The 21,095-nt window shown below is 36.6% G+C and overlaps 1 protein-coding gene across 1 annotated transcript in view; it reads right to left on the bottom strand.

Moving 5' to 3' along the window:
- The window catches only part of SP4 (Sp4 transcription factor), an 86,423-nt gene that overhangs the window by 40,978 nt on the left and 24,350 nt on the right, over positions 1-21,095 (bottom strand). The window contains exon 4 of the mRNA XM_035020713.1: positions 88-316. Within this exon, the coding sequence (XP_034876604.1) occupies positions 88-316 (229 nt within the window). The remainder of the gene's footprint in view (positions 1-87; positions 317-21,095) is intronic.

Below are 21,095 nucleotides of genomic sequence, written 5' to 3'. Positions count from 1 at the left end.
TTCTAGTGATCAAAGTACCCAGCCAATGGCTTGGTTTTAACTATTTTATGCCTTCCAGAGAGATAAAGTTGGTAAAAGAGCATTTACCTTCCTTCTCCTTCCCTACAATTAGGACAGGAACAGGCAACTCTTCGAAGCCTCTTGCCAGGCTGCACCTCTTGATCAGAAGCTTGCTGGCCTTGCTGCAAATGCACTTGTGTGAGTTGGTCAGGACTAACAGCACCTATCGTTGCGTTAGCAATTCCTCCAACTGCTACAGTTACAGGAGCTATTGTGGCTTGTTGGACCTTTACTCCATCTTGTCCTTGCTGCTGACCTAAAAATTGGGGGGGGAGGGGGAAAGAGTATTATAATGTTTTCTATTTCTAAAGAAAGGATTAAAAAAAATTCCATGTGGACATTTTAAAGCTAACATATTTGTTCTAACAGTTAATCTGTGTAAAATACAATAGCAAAGGGGTTAATGATTTTTACTATGCAAATCCTCCTGAAATATAATATTCTCATTTAAGTAGCTCAGGCTGCCTCTCTATCGGGTTGGTGGGACTATACATAAATCATTTAACCTCTGGTGGCTTCAATTTCTCCATCTGTAAAATGAAGATAGTAATACTTGCCACCTACCTACCTCACCAAAGTGCTGTGAGCATTCATGAGATACTATATGAAAAGCACTCTGAGATCCTCAGATGAAAGATGCTGTATCCACTTCCACAGTAAGCGGCATATCTCATTCACTTCAAGAATATATAGGAATGAAAAGTAACTAAACAAATTATTAAGTTTTATAGATATTTCTCATTCCTCCATACTTTAAAATGAAGCAAACATCTCTTTATTGAGGCATCTTTTTTTAAATTATGCACAGTGAGTTAAGTAGTTTTTTAAAATGTAAAACCATCCATGATTATTACATACTATCACTATAATCATAAAACAGACATTTACGGTATTACTACTTCATTCACTCATGTTATGTAGCTTAGACTTACTTTACTTCTCAGGTTAGTATATATACCAACTTGGCATCTTCACTTAAAGAAAACTATGATAAATAATACATAATATAACCAAAAAACCCCCATCTACTTTATCTATGGTTTAAACTGATCCTGAAGTGCAAGTGAGTATGCCTTATAATGATCCTTTCTTTCAACATGGTTCTTTCTCCACATCAGGTATGGAATAGCAGAAAACACCAATTTATAAAGTAATGCTCCCACCTCCGAGAGTTGATGTAAGAATTAAACAAGTTAATTTTTACAAACCCCTTACCACAGTGCCTGGTACAGAACTGTTCATTTGTTAGCTATTATTGCTGAGTCTCCACTGAGTTAGGTGGCAACACAAGAATAAAATACGGTAGCAGAAATAAACACGTGAGTACTGGGTGTAAAACAAAAGGGCTTATTTCAAAGCTGCATATGTAGTACTTTAAACATGGAGAGCAACCAAGAAAAGAAAAAAAATTAACGAGTGAGGAAAGAGTACACATTTTCTAAACAAAACTAAACCTCTGATTGTCTCAGCCAAAGTCAATCTCATTCTCCTCTGTGTATTCAAAACACTCTGAAACCTTTGGAATAGCACGAATAACTATAATACAAATAAAACTGTCTTTTGCACTGTTTTAATAAGGATACATATTTTAGTTTTTCTACTAAAATTTAAATTTCTGATCATCTTTGAATTAACATACTGTGATAGGTAAAGCAATGCAAGTAAAGTCAGATGTGAATTCATGTGCCACTCAATGACCACGCACTTGAGTATCCTCAAGTTTCCTCACCTCTTAATAATGATGACTTCCCTAGAATTCCTGTCTCCTATCTACTTCAGAGAGTTCTTTATGAAGATCAAGGTGATTTCCTAAAGGGTAAAGACTCTATAAACTGTGAAACAATACACCGTGTAAAGTGTAACTCTCATACCCCTATGTATCTTCTGAATACTTAATTTTTCCAGCTGTTGTTCATACAATACTAGGTCATTCCTTTCAGGCTGCAAAGGTATTTAAGATGTCCTTCATTATGTCAAAGAAATGCTAGGAATCCCCGATCACTGGCTGATCATTCTCAGATCCCTTGACCATTTCCTTGATAGATTCCTCAACCCTTCACATTATGAACATTTATTTGTTCAATGCCTAAACAACTTGGCAAGTTACTGCAATGAATAATACCAAGCCAATCATATTTGAATTTATATATTTAAGCCTGACAACTCTCTTGACTTCTTCACCTAGCTGTCCTAGACAGTTCAACATAGCTCAGTATTACTTTTCTTTCATTTCCACTGCTACCAGTCAAGTATAAATCACCAAATTCTTTTTTTATTAAAAAAATTTTTTTTTAAAGATTTTATTTATTTATTTGACAGACAGAGAGCACAAGCAGAGAGAGAGCACAAATAGGCAGAGCGGCAGGGTGAGGGAGAGGGAGAAGCAGGCTCTCAGCTGAGCAGGAAGCCCAACGTGGGGCTTGATCCCAGGACCCTGGGATCATAACCTGAGCCGAAGGCATCCGCTTAACCGACTGAGCCACTCAGGCGCCCCTAAATCACCAAATTCTTTACCAAGGCTTCCAGGCCCTGCTCAAGTTTAACCCTACACCCTCAAACCTCATCACGTATTATCAGTCCTCTCCCCTGTTCACGCTGCTCCTGACACACTGGCCTTTTTCCCTAGCCCTCAAACAAATCAAACTCATTCCTTTCTTAGGGCCTCTGCACATCCTCTCCAGTCTGGGTGGGAATGCCTTGGCACCCAAATCTCTGCACAGCTGATTCCTTAGTAATATTCTAAGTTCAAAACTCTCCTCTTTAGAAATACCATTCCTAATCACATCATCTAAAATGGTACCCTTTAGTCCATTTCTGTATCATCACCAAGTTTTGTCTGACTTGGATTAAATTATCTTGTCCTTTTTAACTTTTTTGTCTTTGCCTCACTTCTGAATGTTAAGTTCCATGTGAACAAGGATCTTGCCTGTTATGTTCACTGGTGTCTCCAGCATGTGGAACACTACTCAACACACAGAAGCCACTCAATAACATAAACTTAATAAATGAATGTCTAAAAATTAATTCATCTTCAAAACTTACTCCTATTAATGATTCTGTTTTGGTAAATGCTAACTACTACTCTCCCTATTAACTACACTCGAAACATTAAAACGTCAACTTTTAGGCTAAAGTTCTCCTTTACCCATTAATTACAACCATATGATAGCCAAGTTAAAAGGTACATAAAAGCATAATAGCTCTTGCATTCATCTTATCTTTCTGTTGCCAGAACCATCACCCTGGTCCAGGTCCTTATTACTTCATGCCTCTAACAGCCTACATGGGACCCACACCTCCTATCTCATCCTTCAAACTGTTGCCAGAAAATTTTAAAATGCTGTTCTGATCATATCACTTCCATGCTCACTAACTTTCAGTCATTCCCCATCAGACAAAGCCTAGCATTCAACTCCACCACAAAGACCTAACTCCTGGCTCGCAGACTTCCTCCTTATGGCCAAATCCAATGTATATTTTCTCACTGCTGCATGTGACATAATCAACCATTCTGTTTTTCCTAAAACTTGACTGAATGAGCTATAACTCCTTACATTCTGAGAAACCCCGTCCTGTTAGCCATTATCAGCATTTAAATCTAAGCTTGTATCACATTTTTAGTTTTTTGAAAGATTTTAAGTCATCTCTACACCCAAAATGGAACTCAAACTCACAACCTCGAGATCAAGAGTCACATGCCCCACTGACTGAGCCTGCCAGAAGCCCCTGTGTCATATTTTTAAAAGATTTATCCACACTGGTTGCCTTTACTCCACATTTCCCATTCTTTCCTCAAACTACTAAAATTGTATGTCCAACCCATCACTCTACTAAAATCATGACAGAATTAACAATTCGTCTAGGAATCAGACCAGTTATCCCACTCTCCTAAACTAGTTCCTTCTCATTGCCCAAACTGAAAACTTGAAGCCATTCTTAACTGTCCTCCATCTCCTTTTTACCCCCACAATAGCAGCTATCATTTTATACTTAGCTACTGGATGTCTTACATCTGTTATTTTACCTGTTCCTCACATCCCTATGGATTGAGTACTGCCGTCCCTATTTTAAGTTAAGAAAACTAAAGTTCTGGGGGAGCCTGGGTGGCTCAGTCGGTTGGGCGTCTGCCCTCGGCTCAGGTTGTGATCCCAGAGTCCTGGGATCAATCCCAACGTTGGGCTCCCTGCTCAGTGGGGAGCCTGCTTCTCCCACCCCCTCTACCCATTCCCCCGTTTGTGCTCTCTCTATTGCTCACTCTCTCAAATAAAAACTTAAAAAAAAAAAAAGAAAGAAAACTAAAGTTCCGAGAGGTACATAAAACACCCAAGGTCACAAAATAGCTAAGTGACAGAACTGGGATTTGAATCCAGGTCTAGCTAACTCCAGAAGCTATTCTCTTTCCACTGCATGTATTACTTATATTGATCAGTAGTCCTTGTTGAGTATATCTCTTCAAAGTATCTCAAATTTGTCCATTTTCTCCATCCTTATTGCCTATACATTAGCACAGGTCCTTTTCACCATTATGCCAAGTCTGCCCTTTCCAATCTCATAATGCAGATACAAATCTGGTTCCCCCAAAGTCAGTAAGTCTTCAAAGCATTCACAGTAAAGTCAACATTTCTTGGCACAGCATGTAAAAAGCTCTTCATAATCTAGCTTTTGCTTACTTTTATAGCTTCATCTCAGTAATCCTCCTCCATCCCCACTCTCAACACCAGCTACACTGAACTCCTACTTCCTCTAATGTTCCATGCTTGATTGTCTCTGGGCCTTTGACTAATGTAGCCAGTATCCAACATATTTTCCCATTCTAAATCTCCGTCTCTGTTGGTCTGACAAAAGCCAATTCATCTTACAGAACTCAGTTCATGTGTCATTCCCTTTGGAAAGTCTTCCTGAAAGGTGTCTTTCTGAATCTAGGTCAGAAAACTCTTCTTTCTTTTCCCATAGATATCTTGTGCATAATTTTATTATATCAACGGACAAACTATATAATGAACACATACTGTAAATGCTTGTTTTGTCTTTCCAAAAGATCATATACTCTTGTCTCTGAGGGGCTAAATACACCTCCCTTTTTTTTCCATTCCTAAAAATGGATTGCCTCAGTATGTTAAGACTTAAGAACAGATGATTGGCCCATGTGCTAGTGGATGCTGTCACTGTGTTGAGTTGAAATTATGAGTACAAAAATTTCTCAAGTGTCATTTACAGGGTAAGCTGCGTATAGGATGACTTATAAACGAGACAATGAAATTTGCATCAATGAGACCACTATTTTACTTATAATTCAATCTGGAAAGTTAGGACTATAATAAAAAAATAAGCACAGGAAAAAGCTCTTATATAGGAAAAATAGTTGGTTTGTTGCAATGACTTTGTGTTCAATTTGTCAAGGAAAAGTTAATAATAAAGATGCTCAAAAATACAAGAAGCTGTGCTGATGATATTGCTGGTGAAAATGGGAAAGACAAGTAATTATAGAAACAAACTACACATTTACAGTTATTAAAATTCTGAAGGAAAAAGTTATTAATGCTCTTTTGAAACTTTAGTCTCTAACCTCTGTGTTACCACTTAAACTGTTTTATAACATAATCTTACAAATAACTCAAGATTTCTTGGTCCTATAACTATGCATCATGATGGAACATAGAATGATCCTTCTTTTCTTTTCCTTACATGCTGTCAGAGGTAAAAAACATTTCAAGGCTGCCTGGAACAAGCAAGCCATCTTTCCTATTTCTTTCCTTTTTTGTTCTGCTCCCATTTTTCAAATACAAAAACTGGGCCAAGGGTAATGGGGGCCAGATGGTTGGTAGGTGACATGATATTAGATCGCTAGATACTCAAGAACATCTAGAATGGGTATTTAGGAGAAACTCTGTTTCTTGCACATTTTCCTTTAGCAACAGCTGGAGTGGTCTTTTGTCTCAAAATGGTACTAAAAGACTTGACTTTAAGCTTAGAGGAAGAAAGGAAAAAGGAGATTTAACGAGTAAAGAAAAACAGCATGTTCCATATAGACTAACCTAGTTCTCTGAATTTTGAGACGGGGGGCCTACACCTAAGACAGTAATGTATTACTCTGACTTGAGTTTCAGTATATTTAGCTCCCTAAGAGACCTTAGGGATTGAATTAGAATCTGAGTATTCCTGGTTTCTCTTAACAGATACCCTCTCATTCCATCACAGTATTAATCACAAATTATTTCTAACAAAAGCTGCTCAGGACATAGGGCCTCTGTGTGGTTTTATGTCCTTTGGCTAGCAAAGATCCTGGCACACTAGAAGTACTCAATGAATGTTTCTTAAATAAAGTGGACGGCAATCTAAAATCCATATAAACACAGCAAGCTTTCTTATTAAAGTAGGCCAACATCAGGTCACAAGGCTACTAGATGATACCAAGCTTGCAAAAGACCTGTAACATGGGTGGCAAGACAGTAAGAAACAGAGCAAGTGTACATTTACCACAATCATCTCCTGCTTCATTGATATAAAATTCAGATCATTTAGGAGTATATCCCAAAGTATAAGTCACAACCTGCCACTGAAACTACTGTTTCTTTTCTCTCACATACATGCTTTACCCTATGATAGGTGTTACCCACATTCAGCAAAACCTTTTTTTGAAGAGTATAATAAGAGTATACTTTAAAAAATAATTATAACCAATCTTGACATTTAATGAAATGGGCTAAAATTTCTTCCGTTCCACATTATTTTGAAGAGAGTAAATACAGTTTTGTATTACAGATATATACACTTTAAGTTTTTTCTTCCGATTTTAACAATGCATACTCACCACAGAAAAATATTAAGAAGAAAATAAAATCATCCATATATCATTATTCACAGATTATTACTATTACCATTTTGATGTACCTGCTTCTAATCTATTCTGCATTTTGATAATGATGCAACTCTACTACATACAAATTCTGTTGTATTATGTTCTTTTTTACTTATTTAATAATATAAATGCCTCCAAGTTATTATAAATTCTTTTAAAACAGTATAATGATTGTGTAATATGCCATCATACACATATACCAGAACTTACAAAACCATCTCCCTAGTATTAGACATTAAGGTTATTTTGAAACACACAAGTAACCCATAGCAACATAAATGATGAGCAACTTGAACAAAAATATTTGTTCTTATTACTTCCAAGAGACGGAGGCCTAGAAGTGAGATTACTTGGTCAAAGGATATGGAAACACTCTTAAAACTTTATATACAAATTAAAAAATCACAGGAGCATATATAAAGAGCTGCAGTCATTTAAATTTCCACTAGAAGTATACAAGAGTACTTTTGCATCTCATGCACAAGAGAAATTCAGTAAGATTTTAAAGAAACATTTAATAGAAAAAAATTGGTATCTCACTGTGGTTTTCAACAGAAGTGATTCCTACTCTTGTCTTTAATATTCTATATATTGTGAAGGTGCAAGTCAATGCAATAAGATAAAGAAATAACAAATCTATATGAGAAAAGAAACTCTAGAAAATCAACAAATTATTAGAACAAATAAGACATTTCAGCAAGATGGCCAAATACAAGATCAATATAAAAAATCCAACAGCTTTCCTCTGTAACAGCAATAATCAATTCAAAAAAATAAAAGAAAAAATAAACCATGAATACCCAAGAATCAATCTAATTAGAAATGTGCAAGTTTCATGTGGAGAAAGAATGGGGAATCCTCTTACACGACTGGTGGGAATACAAGCTGATGTAGCCACTCTGGAAAACAGAATGGAGGTTCCTCAAAAAGCTAAAAATAGACCTACCCTATGACCCAGCAATTGCACTATTGGGTATTTACCCCAAAGATACAAATGTAGTGACCTGAAGGGGTATGTGCACCCCAATGTTCATAGCAGCAATGTCCACAATAGCCAAACTGTGGAAGAATCTGAGATGTCCATCAACAGATGAATGGATAAAGATGACGTGGTATGTATGTATATACACACACACACACGCACACATACATATATACATACAATAGAATATTATTCAGCCATCAAAAATAATGAAATCTTGACATTTGCAACGACATGGATGGAACTAGAGGGTATTATGCTAAGTGAAGTACATCAGTTAGAAAAAGACAAATACCATATGATCTCACTCATATGTGGAATTTAAGAAACAAAACACTACTGGCTATCTGGGTGTGCTTTGGGGGTGGGGTGGGGTGAGGAAGTTCAGATCTCAATCTTACACCATTCACAAAAGTAAACTGCAAACAGGTATTTAAAAAAAAAGCAACTAAATATAAAAGCAAAACGAAACTACAAACAAAAAATATTAAAAGAAAATACAGAACTACAGGGTTTTCTTAAACAAAATTCCAAAACAAAGACAAAGGAAAGTATTGATAAATTTGATCATTATCAGAGTTTTATATAAGACAAAAATACAACTTCACCTATGTAACTCCACCTTTGCTTAGATCAAAACCTGTGGAATAATCCTTATTCTTGATTCCTGTCTTTCTCTCATACTTTATTCCCTACCCTGCAGTGTGCTCCTTCAAATCAGAGCCAGGATCCGAGCACTTCTCCACTACTTGCACCTTAGTCCAAGTTAAAGTTAGTCCAAGCTTTTCTCCTGCTTGACTACTACTGTTAACTGCTACCACTGCCCTAACTCTATAAATTCATTCTTAACATAGTTCCCAGAAAGACAGTGTTGCTTTTCTGCGTAAAATCCTACAGTGGCATCCTACTGTATTCAGAGTAAATGCCAAAGGCCTTATAATCACCTACAAGGTCCTATATAGAAACTGGCCACCCACCAACTCTTTAATCTCATCCTCTGGCTCACTTCAACCATGCTGGCCTCCTTACCATTTCTTGAACACACTAGGCATAATCCCAATTTAGGGCCCCTGAACTCTGTTCTTTCTGCCTAGAATGGTCTTTCCTCAGCACATGTATGTTCAACCTTCTTGCTTCTTTCAAGTCCTTATTCTAGTATCACCTTCTCAATGTGCCCTATACCCAGACTGCTCTATTTATAATAGTTATGGCCTTCCCTCCCCAGCAATCCCATTCTGCTTAATTTTACTTTTTCCATAAACTATGAAAAGATGAATACACTGTATCAGTGTTTAGTAAAAAATCAGAAACTACCTAAATAGCTATGAATTGGGGAATACTTAAATAACTGTAAAATAGTTATACAACAGCAATGTTGTATACTGGTTAAAAAGAATGAGAAAAATCTCTACAGACAAACCTAAGACAGACCTCTAAAAAATATGATTGAGTGAAACAAAGTTCCTGATGTTTACATTACAAGCATTATAGATTTCCTACAATGATATTCACATGTAACAAATAAACTGGAAAAGGTCTGAAAGGACATGTAACAAACTGATTAAGAGTGCTTACTTCAAAATGGGGATCTGAAGAATGGAATGTAATCAGCAGAAGCTTGTTTAGCTTTACTTATACTAGGTGCACTTTTTTTTTAAAAAAACAAGGAAAATGTTTCCATGTATTACTAACATATTAAAGATTTATTTTAAAACGAAAAAAAAAGTTGGTAATTCATAAACCCAATATGGCATTTCATTATTGTTTTATCTGCATTTTTAAAAATTCCTAATGGAGTTGAAATGTTTATTGGTCATGTGAATATTCTTTCTGAATTAAGAGCTCATAACCTTTGCCATTTATCTACTAAGACTCAGGCCTTTCCTTTTGTGTAGTTCTATTTATTAAGGACCCTTTGTCTTATTTGTTGAAAATATTTTATGTAAGTTGTAACCATATACATGAAAACCAAAGGAAATGTGGCTTGGTCAACCTCTGTGAAGTCAGCTATAAATGACATTTTAAAAAATTATGACCCCTTAATAACATTTAAACATAATAGGAAAATGAGGGGGAAATAGAAATAAAAAATGAAGGTATAATCTTACCATCCACTTCCTTCAACTATTACTGATTTGATTCTTTTAGCATTTCAGACCAACCCTTTGAGGTAAGTAGGGCACTTATTAATATTTCCACATTAATGATAAGAAATAGACTCAAAATAATCCAACTGGCCCTTACTTCTTATGGGAAAAAAAATGTTTTACATGTTTTTTTCTCATGAGTACCAGGTTAACATTTCTGTGTAGGTAAAACAGACGCACAAATACGGAAAACAAACGGATCTATCTTTTTAAAAAATTAACCCAATTACCAATTCACTGAAAATAATCTACTTAATAATAGTGAAGCAACAGGTTCACGATGCTATTTTAGGTATATGCGTTTCATAGTTGTGTTTTTTACACATAGACTAGGAATAATGTTTATCTACTAGAACTGATCAGGAAAAACAAAACTGTTTATTTCTATAACATAAAATTTGCCATGGAGGGCCAGGGAGACTTCTTACTTTTCTGAATAATACTAAAATGATTCTTAACTCAGCCTATTTAAGGTTTATTTCCTCTAGAGATTAAACTTGGAGTCTACCTAAATAAATCTAAGGGCCTCTAAAGGTATACACAGGAAAGAAGAGAAGTCTCTGTACCTTTCAAATGATTTTCACTAAATACACTCTGAAATAGAAGTTGATTTGCTTTATAATGACTTAACACAGACAAGGAGAATGTATATTCCTAAACATAAAAAGAAAACCAGGTATGTCTAGGGCTGGAGGACAGGAGGGAGAGATGGGAAGTGACTACTTATATGCCTGGGGTTTCTTTATGAGGTTAGGAAAATGTCCTAAAATTAGATTGTGGTGATGGTTGCACAACTCTGTAAATATACTAAAAACCAATGAATGTAATCTTTAACTGGTTGTATTGTATATGAATCATACCTCAATAAAACTATTCTAAACAGGGAATAACTAGAAAAAAAATGTACTTTTTTTGGTTCTAAATCTCTTCAAAATAGTGTTCTCAACTGGAGGTAATTTTGTTTTTTAAGGGATATTTGGCAATGTCTGGAGATATTTTTGGTTGTTGCAACTTGGTGGATCATTACTGGTATTTAGTGAGTAGAGGCCAGGGATGCTGCTAAACATTTTACCATATACAGGACAAATCTCCAAATCAAAGAATATCTAGCCTGAAATGTCAATAGTGCTGAGGTTAAGAAACTAATTAAACTGAGCTCCCAAATAACTAATGTTCATGGCTCTCATATATTTATATCATTATAAACAACTATAACCAAAATTGGAATTACAAAAAAGTAAAATATGGGGCATTTGTATGATACCCATAAAAACTATAAAAAACTACATGAGTCTCCACTTAAAAAACAACAACAACAACAAACTACATGACCGAATTAAAGCCTTCACAAAGAGAGTAATATAAATTTTGGAATGGGCTTTGACAGCTTTGACAAATGACTTGGATAGATTCCATAGTACAGTGGCAATACAAAGAATAATACCCTAAGTTTGGTAATTCTGCTCATTAATTACAAAATGCTTCTTTACTTTATTCAAGAACTGTAATAAGTGTTTTCTATAGAAGAACTATAACTTGAGAATATTAATAACTTAGTGCTCTCTACATTCTTTAAATGAAGATGAACCATATTAGCCAATGACTTCTGAGACTATTTACACATCATGGAACATGTATAATTTTTAAACCAATACTGAGTTTCTGAGTAGGCACAACAGACAGTTTAGCAGAGCATATAAATTTAACAAAGCTTTGGAGTCAGGCAGACCTGTCTTTGAGTTCTAATTCTCTCTACAGTTTCTTTTTTTGAGGACCTGGGAGTGGTGGGAATTAACTGAGATAATGTATGTAACACACTTAGCACAATGCCTACAATAAGATGAACACTCAAGAGGAATGTTAGCTCCAATACAGTTGAAATTGCGTAATTTATTAAGTACAAATAACTAGTAACAGCCATCCAGATTTTTATAAGTCTTAGATCTTTGGATAAGAACTTAGGGTACAAGTGAGATTTACTCATTCAACAAACATTTCCTGAGTACCCGCTGTGTGCTTAACACTGCTGGGTAAATAAAGATGAATAAGATCTGACCTGAAACTCTCACCTGTAGGGGAGACAAGCAAGTAATTATAAAATGTACAACAACAACAAAAAGCATAAGATGCTTAAGTAGTAGAGAAGAAAGCAATTCACTGTCAAGAAGAAACATGCAGGCTTCATGGAAGAGAAGAAACCACTGACTGGTGGAAAGAGTAAAGGCAAATAGGAAGGCCATGGGAAGAGTATATTTAAAGGCGTAACTCTAAGACAACATACTGCCAGAGATTAAAGTTCAAGGAAATGAGCTAAAGACAGAGTTGGAGAGAGAGGTCAAGGACCTTATTCAGTAATTTCTTAAAGCAGTGACTTTTGCGGGTAGGTGAGGAGTGGGTTCTTATTAAGGTATCATGCTCATCCCTCCCATTCCCCAATTCAGATAATACCTGCCATATAATAATTACTTATGTTTACTGAACTTACTAAATTAGGCCGGAACTGTACTCAACTACTTTACACTTACACTTTGTCATCTAATGCTCTCTCCTAAGGCTCTGAGAGGTTATATAAACTTCACTATCACGTAGCAAAGCCAAGGTCTGAACCTAGGTCAGCCTAAATCCAGAGCCCTCCACTCTTCTATAGGCTATACCACCCTCCCTAGGAACCAGGGATACTATTTGGGCTTTGGAGGCAATAGAATTATAAATGGTTTTAAGTAGGAAATTAATGGGTTCAAATCCACATTATAGATACAACACTGCCAATTGCTCTGAATGGAATGGAATATGGAAGTTCTATTCATCATTTGAAAATAAAACCTGTAGGAGATCTATTATATCCTCTACATTACATTATAGACATGATTAAATCAGTGTGCTAATATGACCTTTACTTAGATAGGAAAGTTGCTTTGACCAAAATATGCATAAATTTAAGATGTGGGATTTTCATTATCTTTTATTAAAAAAGTGACTAGGTCAAGCTTGATTTACAGGCTAAACATCTCTTAAAATTAAGGATCAGAAATTCAATAATGCCTAATACACAGTAGGCTGCATTTCTAGAGCAAATATCTCAGAGGTATACATAGGCAAAACCTGCCTATCAATTCTGATTCTTGAAGATACTGCTCTATTGAGCCTCGAACAGGAAGGAAAGGCAATTCCAGTCACTTAGAATCTGCTACTGATGAGGGGAGGTAGGTGGTACTTAAGCTTTTTCTTCCCATTTAAAGTTCCAGAGAAGTTGCCATTATTCACAAAGAGCAGATGTGGACATTTTTGAAAATGTAGCCTAAACTTCATGAATGATCTGATACCTATCAAATTCAAGAAAGTTTAAGGAAGGACTAACATATTCCTAACAGAATAGATACACTTACGAGGGACATCTAAGCAGAATTAAGAAGCAAGCACAGAGAATGCTGATTTTAAGAAAATAAACACCAGTGGACTCAAAACTTTCTTTACTATATAACCCCATCATAAAGATACCTTAACTTTACAACCTAATATATTTATTTATTACATGCATATAATAAGTGCATATCAATGCATACATTATAAAATAAACACAAGCAGCAGACATTTGCAGTTATGTGATTAGAAAAATAAACTCTAGCATTTTCTTCCTACTTTCTGTTTTGGAGATCAACATCTTTCAAAACAACATGAATAAGATATAAACAGAGAAGTATTAAAAAACAAACAAAACCCAACTAGACACACACTGGCAAAAGTTCACCCAAGGAAACTGCTAAAAGCTCACAGCTCAGTTTGCTCAAAACCAACTGTACTGATATGGTTTGAGATGGTTATGATTTGATTTCGAGATCTATCTAAAATGCTTAAGGAAAACAAAGCAGTGTATCCATGAATACAGAGAACAAACTGGCAGTTGCCAGAAGGGGGGGGTGGAGAGACTGGCAAAATGGGTGAAGGAGAGTGGGAGGTGCAGGCTTCCAGTTATAGAATAAGTCATGGGGATAAAGGTAGAGCATAGGGAATATGGTCAATGACACTGTAATAGCATCGTATGGTGACAGATGGTAGCTACAGTTGTGGTGAGCATAGTATAATGTATACAGTTATCTTGAGAGCTGCAGGAATCACCCTGTTGTACACCTGAAACTAATGTAACATTGTGTGTCAGCTATACCTCAATAAATAAGTAAATAATAAAAGCAGCCCACTCATCACAGGAGACTGTATATTTCCCAGAAATGTCACACCAAGATTTGAGGACACTTGGCTAAAAAAACATCAGCATGTAAAACTGCTTCTGACAAGAAGAAACATTAGAAGAGTCAATGTGAAAATAATTTTTCCTATAGAATTTCATATGTAGCATTATAATAAAGTTTAATTTTAAGATGTTTTTCTTGAGGAAATCTAATGACATTTTTAATGTTTGATACAGAATATGGGAAAAAAATATGGGAAAAAACAGTAAGAAGAATTTATGACTATCACTGGAAGGCAACAATATTCTAGTTATTAGATGTAGAAAGATGGATACAGCTTCAATCCTGAGGAAAATCATAACCACGTCAGGCACTGTGTTAAGCACTTCCACGTATTTCACACATAACCTGCTGAGACAGGTTATTACTCCAAAAGACTATCTACCCCCTAATGCTCTGATTCCATGCTCACCAATTAATTCTGATTATTACTTGGTTTCTCAGGTACCTTGACACCAGAAATAGATTAACAGCATTCCAGTAATTGGAGAGATTTATCTCTTAGCTTATATTAGAAAGAAAAAACAGTGTTGTACTTTATAAGTCAGCCTCTTGTCAATCCTGATTTTATAAATCAATTTCTCTAGGATCCGAACCTAAAAACCAGTTCTTGAAATTTCAAAGCCACAAACTAAATCATAGACTATTTTGACTCTATCACAGAACACTTTAGGAAGCCATACACTAAAAGGGGAAAAGTACCTAATCATCTTAACTACAAATAATTACATGCATGTGCGCACACACACACAAACACACACTCTTCAATAATGCAGTAATAATAAATTAGTTTAAAAGCAGGCTGACAACTTTTAAAGTTTATATGGCCAAGTACAGTCTCCAAATTATGCAGAAATATACAAAATACATATTGAGTCAAAAGGATTCAATGTGCCTAACAAAAGAACTCTGGGAAAACAATGGTAGAAACCCCCCAAATTAATGCCTCAGGGACTAGCAATACCCTAGTGTCATGAGAAGACCTCCCTAAATGCCTAATTTAAAAAATATGACACTGGCTTTTAAATAAATTTAAGTCTTTAAGTGTGTCCCACTCATTTCCTAAAGCCCATGTTTCACAGAACACCTTATGTATTTTCTTATATTTAACTTGTAGCAGTACTGTTCCTACAATCTACCACTGAAATGATTTTTTAATGATAAAAATATGTGATATTAGTTTGTAATAAAAATTCACATTTTCCAAAAAAAAATCACATTTTCCTCTAAAATTACTTGATTATAGAATATTAGGCAGTTCTTAGGGTTACAAATTAATAACTGGCACACAAACAAAAGGACTCAATTTGTATTTTCCCTCTTCATAATTTAGAAAGTTGACACACAAATAATCCAACATATAAAGCAGCTCCACTCCATGTATTCAGTTCAACTTATTATAATAAGTGTTTACTGAGTGCCTCCCCTAGGTGAGGAATACATAGATGAATAAGGCAGGAGTTGGGGAGAAAAGCTCAGTCAAAACAAAGACATACACTTGTCTTCAACTCCTAAGTTATTTCTGTTTACTCTGGCCTTAATCCAGATTAAGGGTCAACTCTTCTCAACTCTTTGTCTACATAGGGAAAAGTTTACATTATAGAAACCCTTCCCAAGAGGCAAGCAATTGACCCAGGAGGTTCTGAAGATTTCCTTTAAAATTGCAATAATAATAATAAAAAAAATCCAATTTCCTAGCATCTCATTCATTCTTTATTGAACCATATCCACTTAAGAAAGTAGAAGAAAAAAAAAAATCAAAGGAAAATGTGACTCCTTCTACATGAAATTTTAATAGTTTTTACAGATTTGAAGCTGTTTCAATTCTTCAGAGGTAAACTGAGTTACCATAGATTGTCCTGAACTGATACAGCCTCTATCACAAACTTTATTCTACATCAGGCTCTTTCACTTCTTGAAAATGTAATATATAAAAGTTTAATAACTTGAAAAGTCTACAACTGGAAACCTAGGAAGGTTTTGAGGAAGGGAAAAGGAGTACATGACCAAATCTGGGTTTTAGGAAAACTCTGGAATGTCAAGTATATGACAGAAAAGCTAGAGGCAGAGAAGCCAGTTAAGAAGCTATTCTACCTGGGGCGCCTCAGTGGCTCAGTCGTGAAGGGTCTGCCTTCGGCTCAGGTCATGACCTTGGGGTCCTGGGCTTGAGCCCCACATCAGCTCCCTGCTCCGCGGGAAGCCTGCTTCTCCCTCTCCCATTTCCCCTGCTTGTGTTCCCTCTCTCGCTGTGTCTCTCTCTGTCAAATAAATAAAATCTTTAAAAAAAAAAAAAAAGCTATTCTACCTTCTAGATAATGAAGCCCTGAGAAAGAACACTGACAAGAGAAAGAAAGAACTAGATATAAGAATAATAATTATAATAATAATAAATAGCTGCTAACACTTAGTGAAAACTTTTCTGTGTTCTAAGCACTGTGCAAAGCACTTTACATACATTATCCCACTAAAGCAACGTTGATTATCGCCATTTTACAAGTGACACTCATATCTAGAGAAACACTTGATCAAGATTTAAGTGGCAAAACCAAGACTTGAATCAATTGCAGGATTCAGACCTAAAACCAAAAATTTCATTTAAAATCATTGTTATGAAGATCAAATCAGTCTCTAAGAATTCTGGTCTGGATCACAAGAAGAGGATAAGCACTTCAACTGAGACAAAGAAACTCAGGAGGGAAAGCAGGTTAGGAAGGAAAATGGGTTCTATACTCAAGATGTCTCCCAACGAGCAGAGCTCCAGCTCAAACTTCGTCACCAATTAGACTCCACCTCCAAGAAGTCAAGTTCAGCACTGCCTCCTCTCTGACTACTATCATTTAACCTTCTGCCACCTTTTCTCCCAATACTCTTGAACTTCACCTTCACTTTGTTCTACTGTCATTTGACTGGACGCACACTCTTAATCCAGCAACCCTCCTGACTTCATTTGGCATCCTTTGCTAATCCCTTGCCTCTCTGAACTTTTGTCATATCGAGTGGCAATTCTCCTCAGAAATGCCTCAGGAAACAATACGATTTCATCTCCTACCACTGCCTCAGAAAACATACTAAGTTGTTCTCTTAGTCTCCACTCTCTCTCTCTAGTCCTTCCCTCTCCTCTCTGTTCCTACTGCACCAACCAACCTCCTTGAAATTAGATTAGCTTCCTCTCATCCATGTCCAAACTGTGCAATCCAAAATGTAGATTTGACCATGATATTCCACTTCTTAAGGCCCTTTGGAGGTTTCCCATTGCTTTCAGAATACCATTTAAATTCCTTATCATGGCAAGGGAAGAATCTCCCATCATGTGGTGCTTGCCACCATGACTACAGCACATGAACTCTTGGTCTGAACACATAAAACTGTGTTCCCTTCCCTGATCATATCTTGCTATTACATGACTCTGACCTTTTGCCTGGAATATCCTTTTTCTGCCAACCTGGCTAATGTTCTAGTCATCCTACCTGAGCTATCCTGTATCAATCACCACCTCAATGAAACCTTCCTCAAATTCCCTCTGATTATACAGTACACTTGTATGTTTCCACAGAAGATGGGTCCTGCTGTTTAAAGCATTATCACAGTATATCATAACTCATCTGATTTCTAACCCCCAACATTCCTGCTCCAATTATATGCCTATATACTCCTTAGTAACTTCTTAAGCATTGTGGTATCTATAACCTAGCACAGTACTTGGTAAATAATAGGCCCTCAATAAATACTTACTGTATGAATAAACATAAATCATAGTCTTACAAAGACTTTACCCGCTCCCAAGATACTATCCTCTTCCTGTTTTCATCAAACTTTTCCAAATGTATCCTATACTTGCTAGGTCAGTATTTTCACCATTCATTCACATAAATGCTTTCAGTTTTGCTGTAGCATTCCTTAAATTTTATAAAGTAGTTCTACCCTACAGAACTTTCTACAAGAATGAAAATATTCTGAATCAGGGCTGTCCAATATTGCAGCCTCTAGCCACATGTGGCTATTAGCTATTAAAATGTGGTCAGTGCCAAGGAACTCTCTTACACTGTTGGTGGGAATGCAAATTGGTGCAGCCACTCTGGGAAACAATATGAAGGTTCCTCAGAAAGCTAAATATAGAACTACCCTACAACCCAGCAATTGCACTACTAGGTATTTATCCAAAGGATACAAAAAACAGCAGGCACACGTACCCCAATGTTTGTAGCAGCATTATCCACTATAGCCAAAATATGGAAAGAGCACAAATGTCCATCGACTGATGAATATATCAAGATGTGTTATATATATGCAATGGAATATTACTCAGCCATCAAAAAGAATGAAATCTTGCCATTTATGCTAAGCAAAACAAGTCAGAGAAAGACAAATACCATATGATCTTACTCATATGTGGATTTTTTTTTTAAATGTTTTATTTATTTATTCATGAAAGTCAGAGAGAGAGAGACAGTCAGAGGCAGAGGGAGAAGCAGGCTCCCCGCCTAGCAGGGAGCCCGATGCGGGACTCGATCCCAGAACCCTGGGATCATGACCTGAGCCAAAGGCAGACGCTTAATCATCCGAGCCACCCAGGTGCCCCTGTGGATTTTTTTTTAACATTTTTATTTATCCATTCGAGAGAGACAGAGAGAGAGAGAGAGCACAAGCAGAGGAGAGGGAAAAGCAGGCAGAGGGAGAAGCAGGCTCCCTACTGAGCAAGGAGCCTGATGCAGACTCGATCCCAGGATCCTGGGATCATGACCTGAGCCGAAGGCAGACGCCTAACCAACTGAGCCACCCAGGCATCCCTCATGTGGAATTTAAGAAACAAAACAGATGAATATAGGGGAAGGGAAGGAAAAATAAGATAAGATAAAAAACAGTGAGGGAGACAAATCATAAGAGACCCTTAATTATAAGGAACAAACTGAGGGTTGCTGGAGGGGCGGGGGGTGGGTGATGAGTTAATGGGTGATGGGCATTAATGAGGACACTTGTTGGGGTGCCTGGGTGGCTCAGTCGTTAAGTGGCTGCCTTCGGATCAGGTCATGATCCCAGGGTCCTGGGATTGAGCCCCGCATCAGGCTCCCTGCTTGGCGGGAAGCCTGCTTCTCCTCTCCCACTCCCCCTGCTTGTGTTCCCTCTCTCGCTGTCTCTCTCTCTGTCAAATAAATAAATAAAAATCTTTAAATAAAAAAAGAAAAATGAGGACACTTGTTGTGATGAGCACTGGGTGTCACATGGAAGTGATTAAACACCAAATTCTACCCCTGAAATGAATATTCACTATATGTTAACTAACTTGAAGTTAAATAAAATGTTGAAAGAATAAAAGAAACAGAGAGAGAGAGAAAGAAAGAAAGAAAAGAGAGGAAGGAAGGAAGGAAGGAAGGAAGGAATGCTGTCAGTGCCACTGAGGAAATGAATTTTTAACTATAATTAGTTACCTTAAATAGTCACATGTGCCTGGTGGCTTTCATACTGAACAGCACTAGCACTGTTCTCAGGTCTTACCAAATGATCCAAACAAAATCCATGAACTTTTCCCAATGCTCACTCTCCAAGTCATCTTTCCAACATTCAACACTCTCTGAGATTTCTCTTAGCTGTTGATATACCATCCTGTTCTCTTCCTGTCTCTGTTTTCACTTTTCTTGACTCAACATTCTCCTTTTGTCCCCAAATGATTGAGTGTAACACCTAAGACTAGGTCTCATCCTTCTGCACTTCAAACCCAAAACTAACTCCCTCATCAATTTCACACGCTGCCATAATTTCAATCACCACCTGTATGTACAAGATTTCCAAATCCAGATGCTGACTCTGATCCCTCTTCTCAGATTCACACTCCAAATACAAACTGGGCATCTCTATTGGATGTCAAACTTAACAAACATAAAATTCAGGTTCATCACCTTCTTTTTCTCAATGTCATTTCTTTTAATGAAATGATGGGATCACTCTCACAGTGACCTAGGCTCAAACTCTTAAGAATTACCTTTATTTTTCCTCTCTATATTCATGAATTAAATCTTGTTGATTATTTTCTTAAAGTCTCTTGAGTCACATGCTTTACACCCAAGTTCAGATTTCCCATCACTGATACGTGAACTAACGCTATGGTCCCAAAACTGGCTTTCCTGTATCTCCTGCGTCTGCTAGGTAGTAAGACTAAAACACAAATTTATACAAGAAACTTCCCTTCCCCTAACCCTCCACAAATATACACATTCACACACACCTTCAATGATTTGTCACCTGTCTTTCGTCTGACATTGTCATTCTAAAATCAGACTTTTACCAACCTTGCCAACTTCATTTTCTGTCATTTCCCTCAAAGTCTCTACTAACTCAAACGGCCTACCAATTCTTTCTTAAATACGTAAAGCATATTTCAGCTTCCTCTTCTGTAGGCTTTCTTGAGCCTATAATGCCTTCCTTCTTTATTCGTGTTTTTTTTTTGGGCGGGGGGCGCTTTCCTTTCCCTCAAGAATCATTTCATGCTTCCTAGGCTTCACAAAGCCTTTTATTTCTGCCCTGGCCCTCATTTTTCCTGCTCCTAATTTCAACACTGCTGCCTTTTACCATTCAGTCTGCTTTTAGCATATATCACACTGCATATTACTTCTATGTACTATCTTTAATTTTAATGAATATTCTGTCTCAACTAGAACAGAAGCTTTTAGAAAGCAAACACTGTCTTATACCACCCTTTTGTTCTAGGAACTTAACCCTGTGCCTACACTGAGTAGGAATTAAGGAAAAAGCACAAAAAAACAAGTATGATGTTGAAAGGTTGTAAGTAATAAGACAAAGAGAAA

Source organism: Mirounga leonina, unplaced genomic scaffold (assembly GCF_011800145.1).
Source record: "Mirounga leonina isolate KUSES-001 unplaced genomic scaffold, KU_Mleo_1.0 Mir_174, whole genome shotgun sequence".
Classification (NCBI taxonomy): domain Eukaryota; kingdom Metazoa; phylum Chordata; class Mammalia; order Carnivora; family Phocidae; genus Mirounga; species Mirounga leonina.
This window is presented reverse-complemented; position numbering and strand designations above follow the sequence as displayed.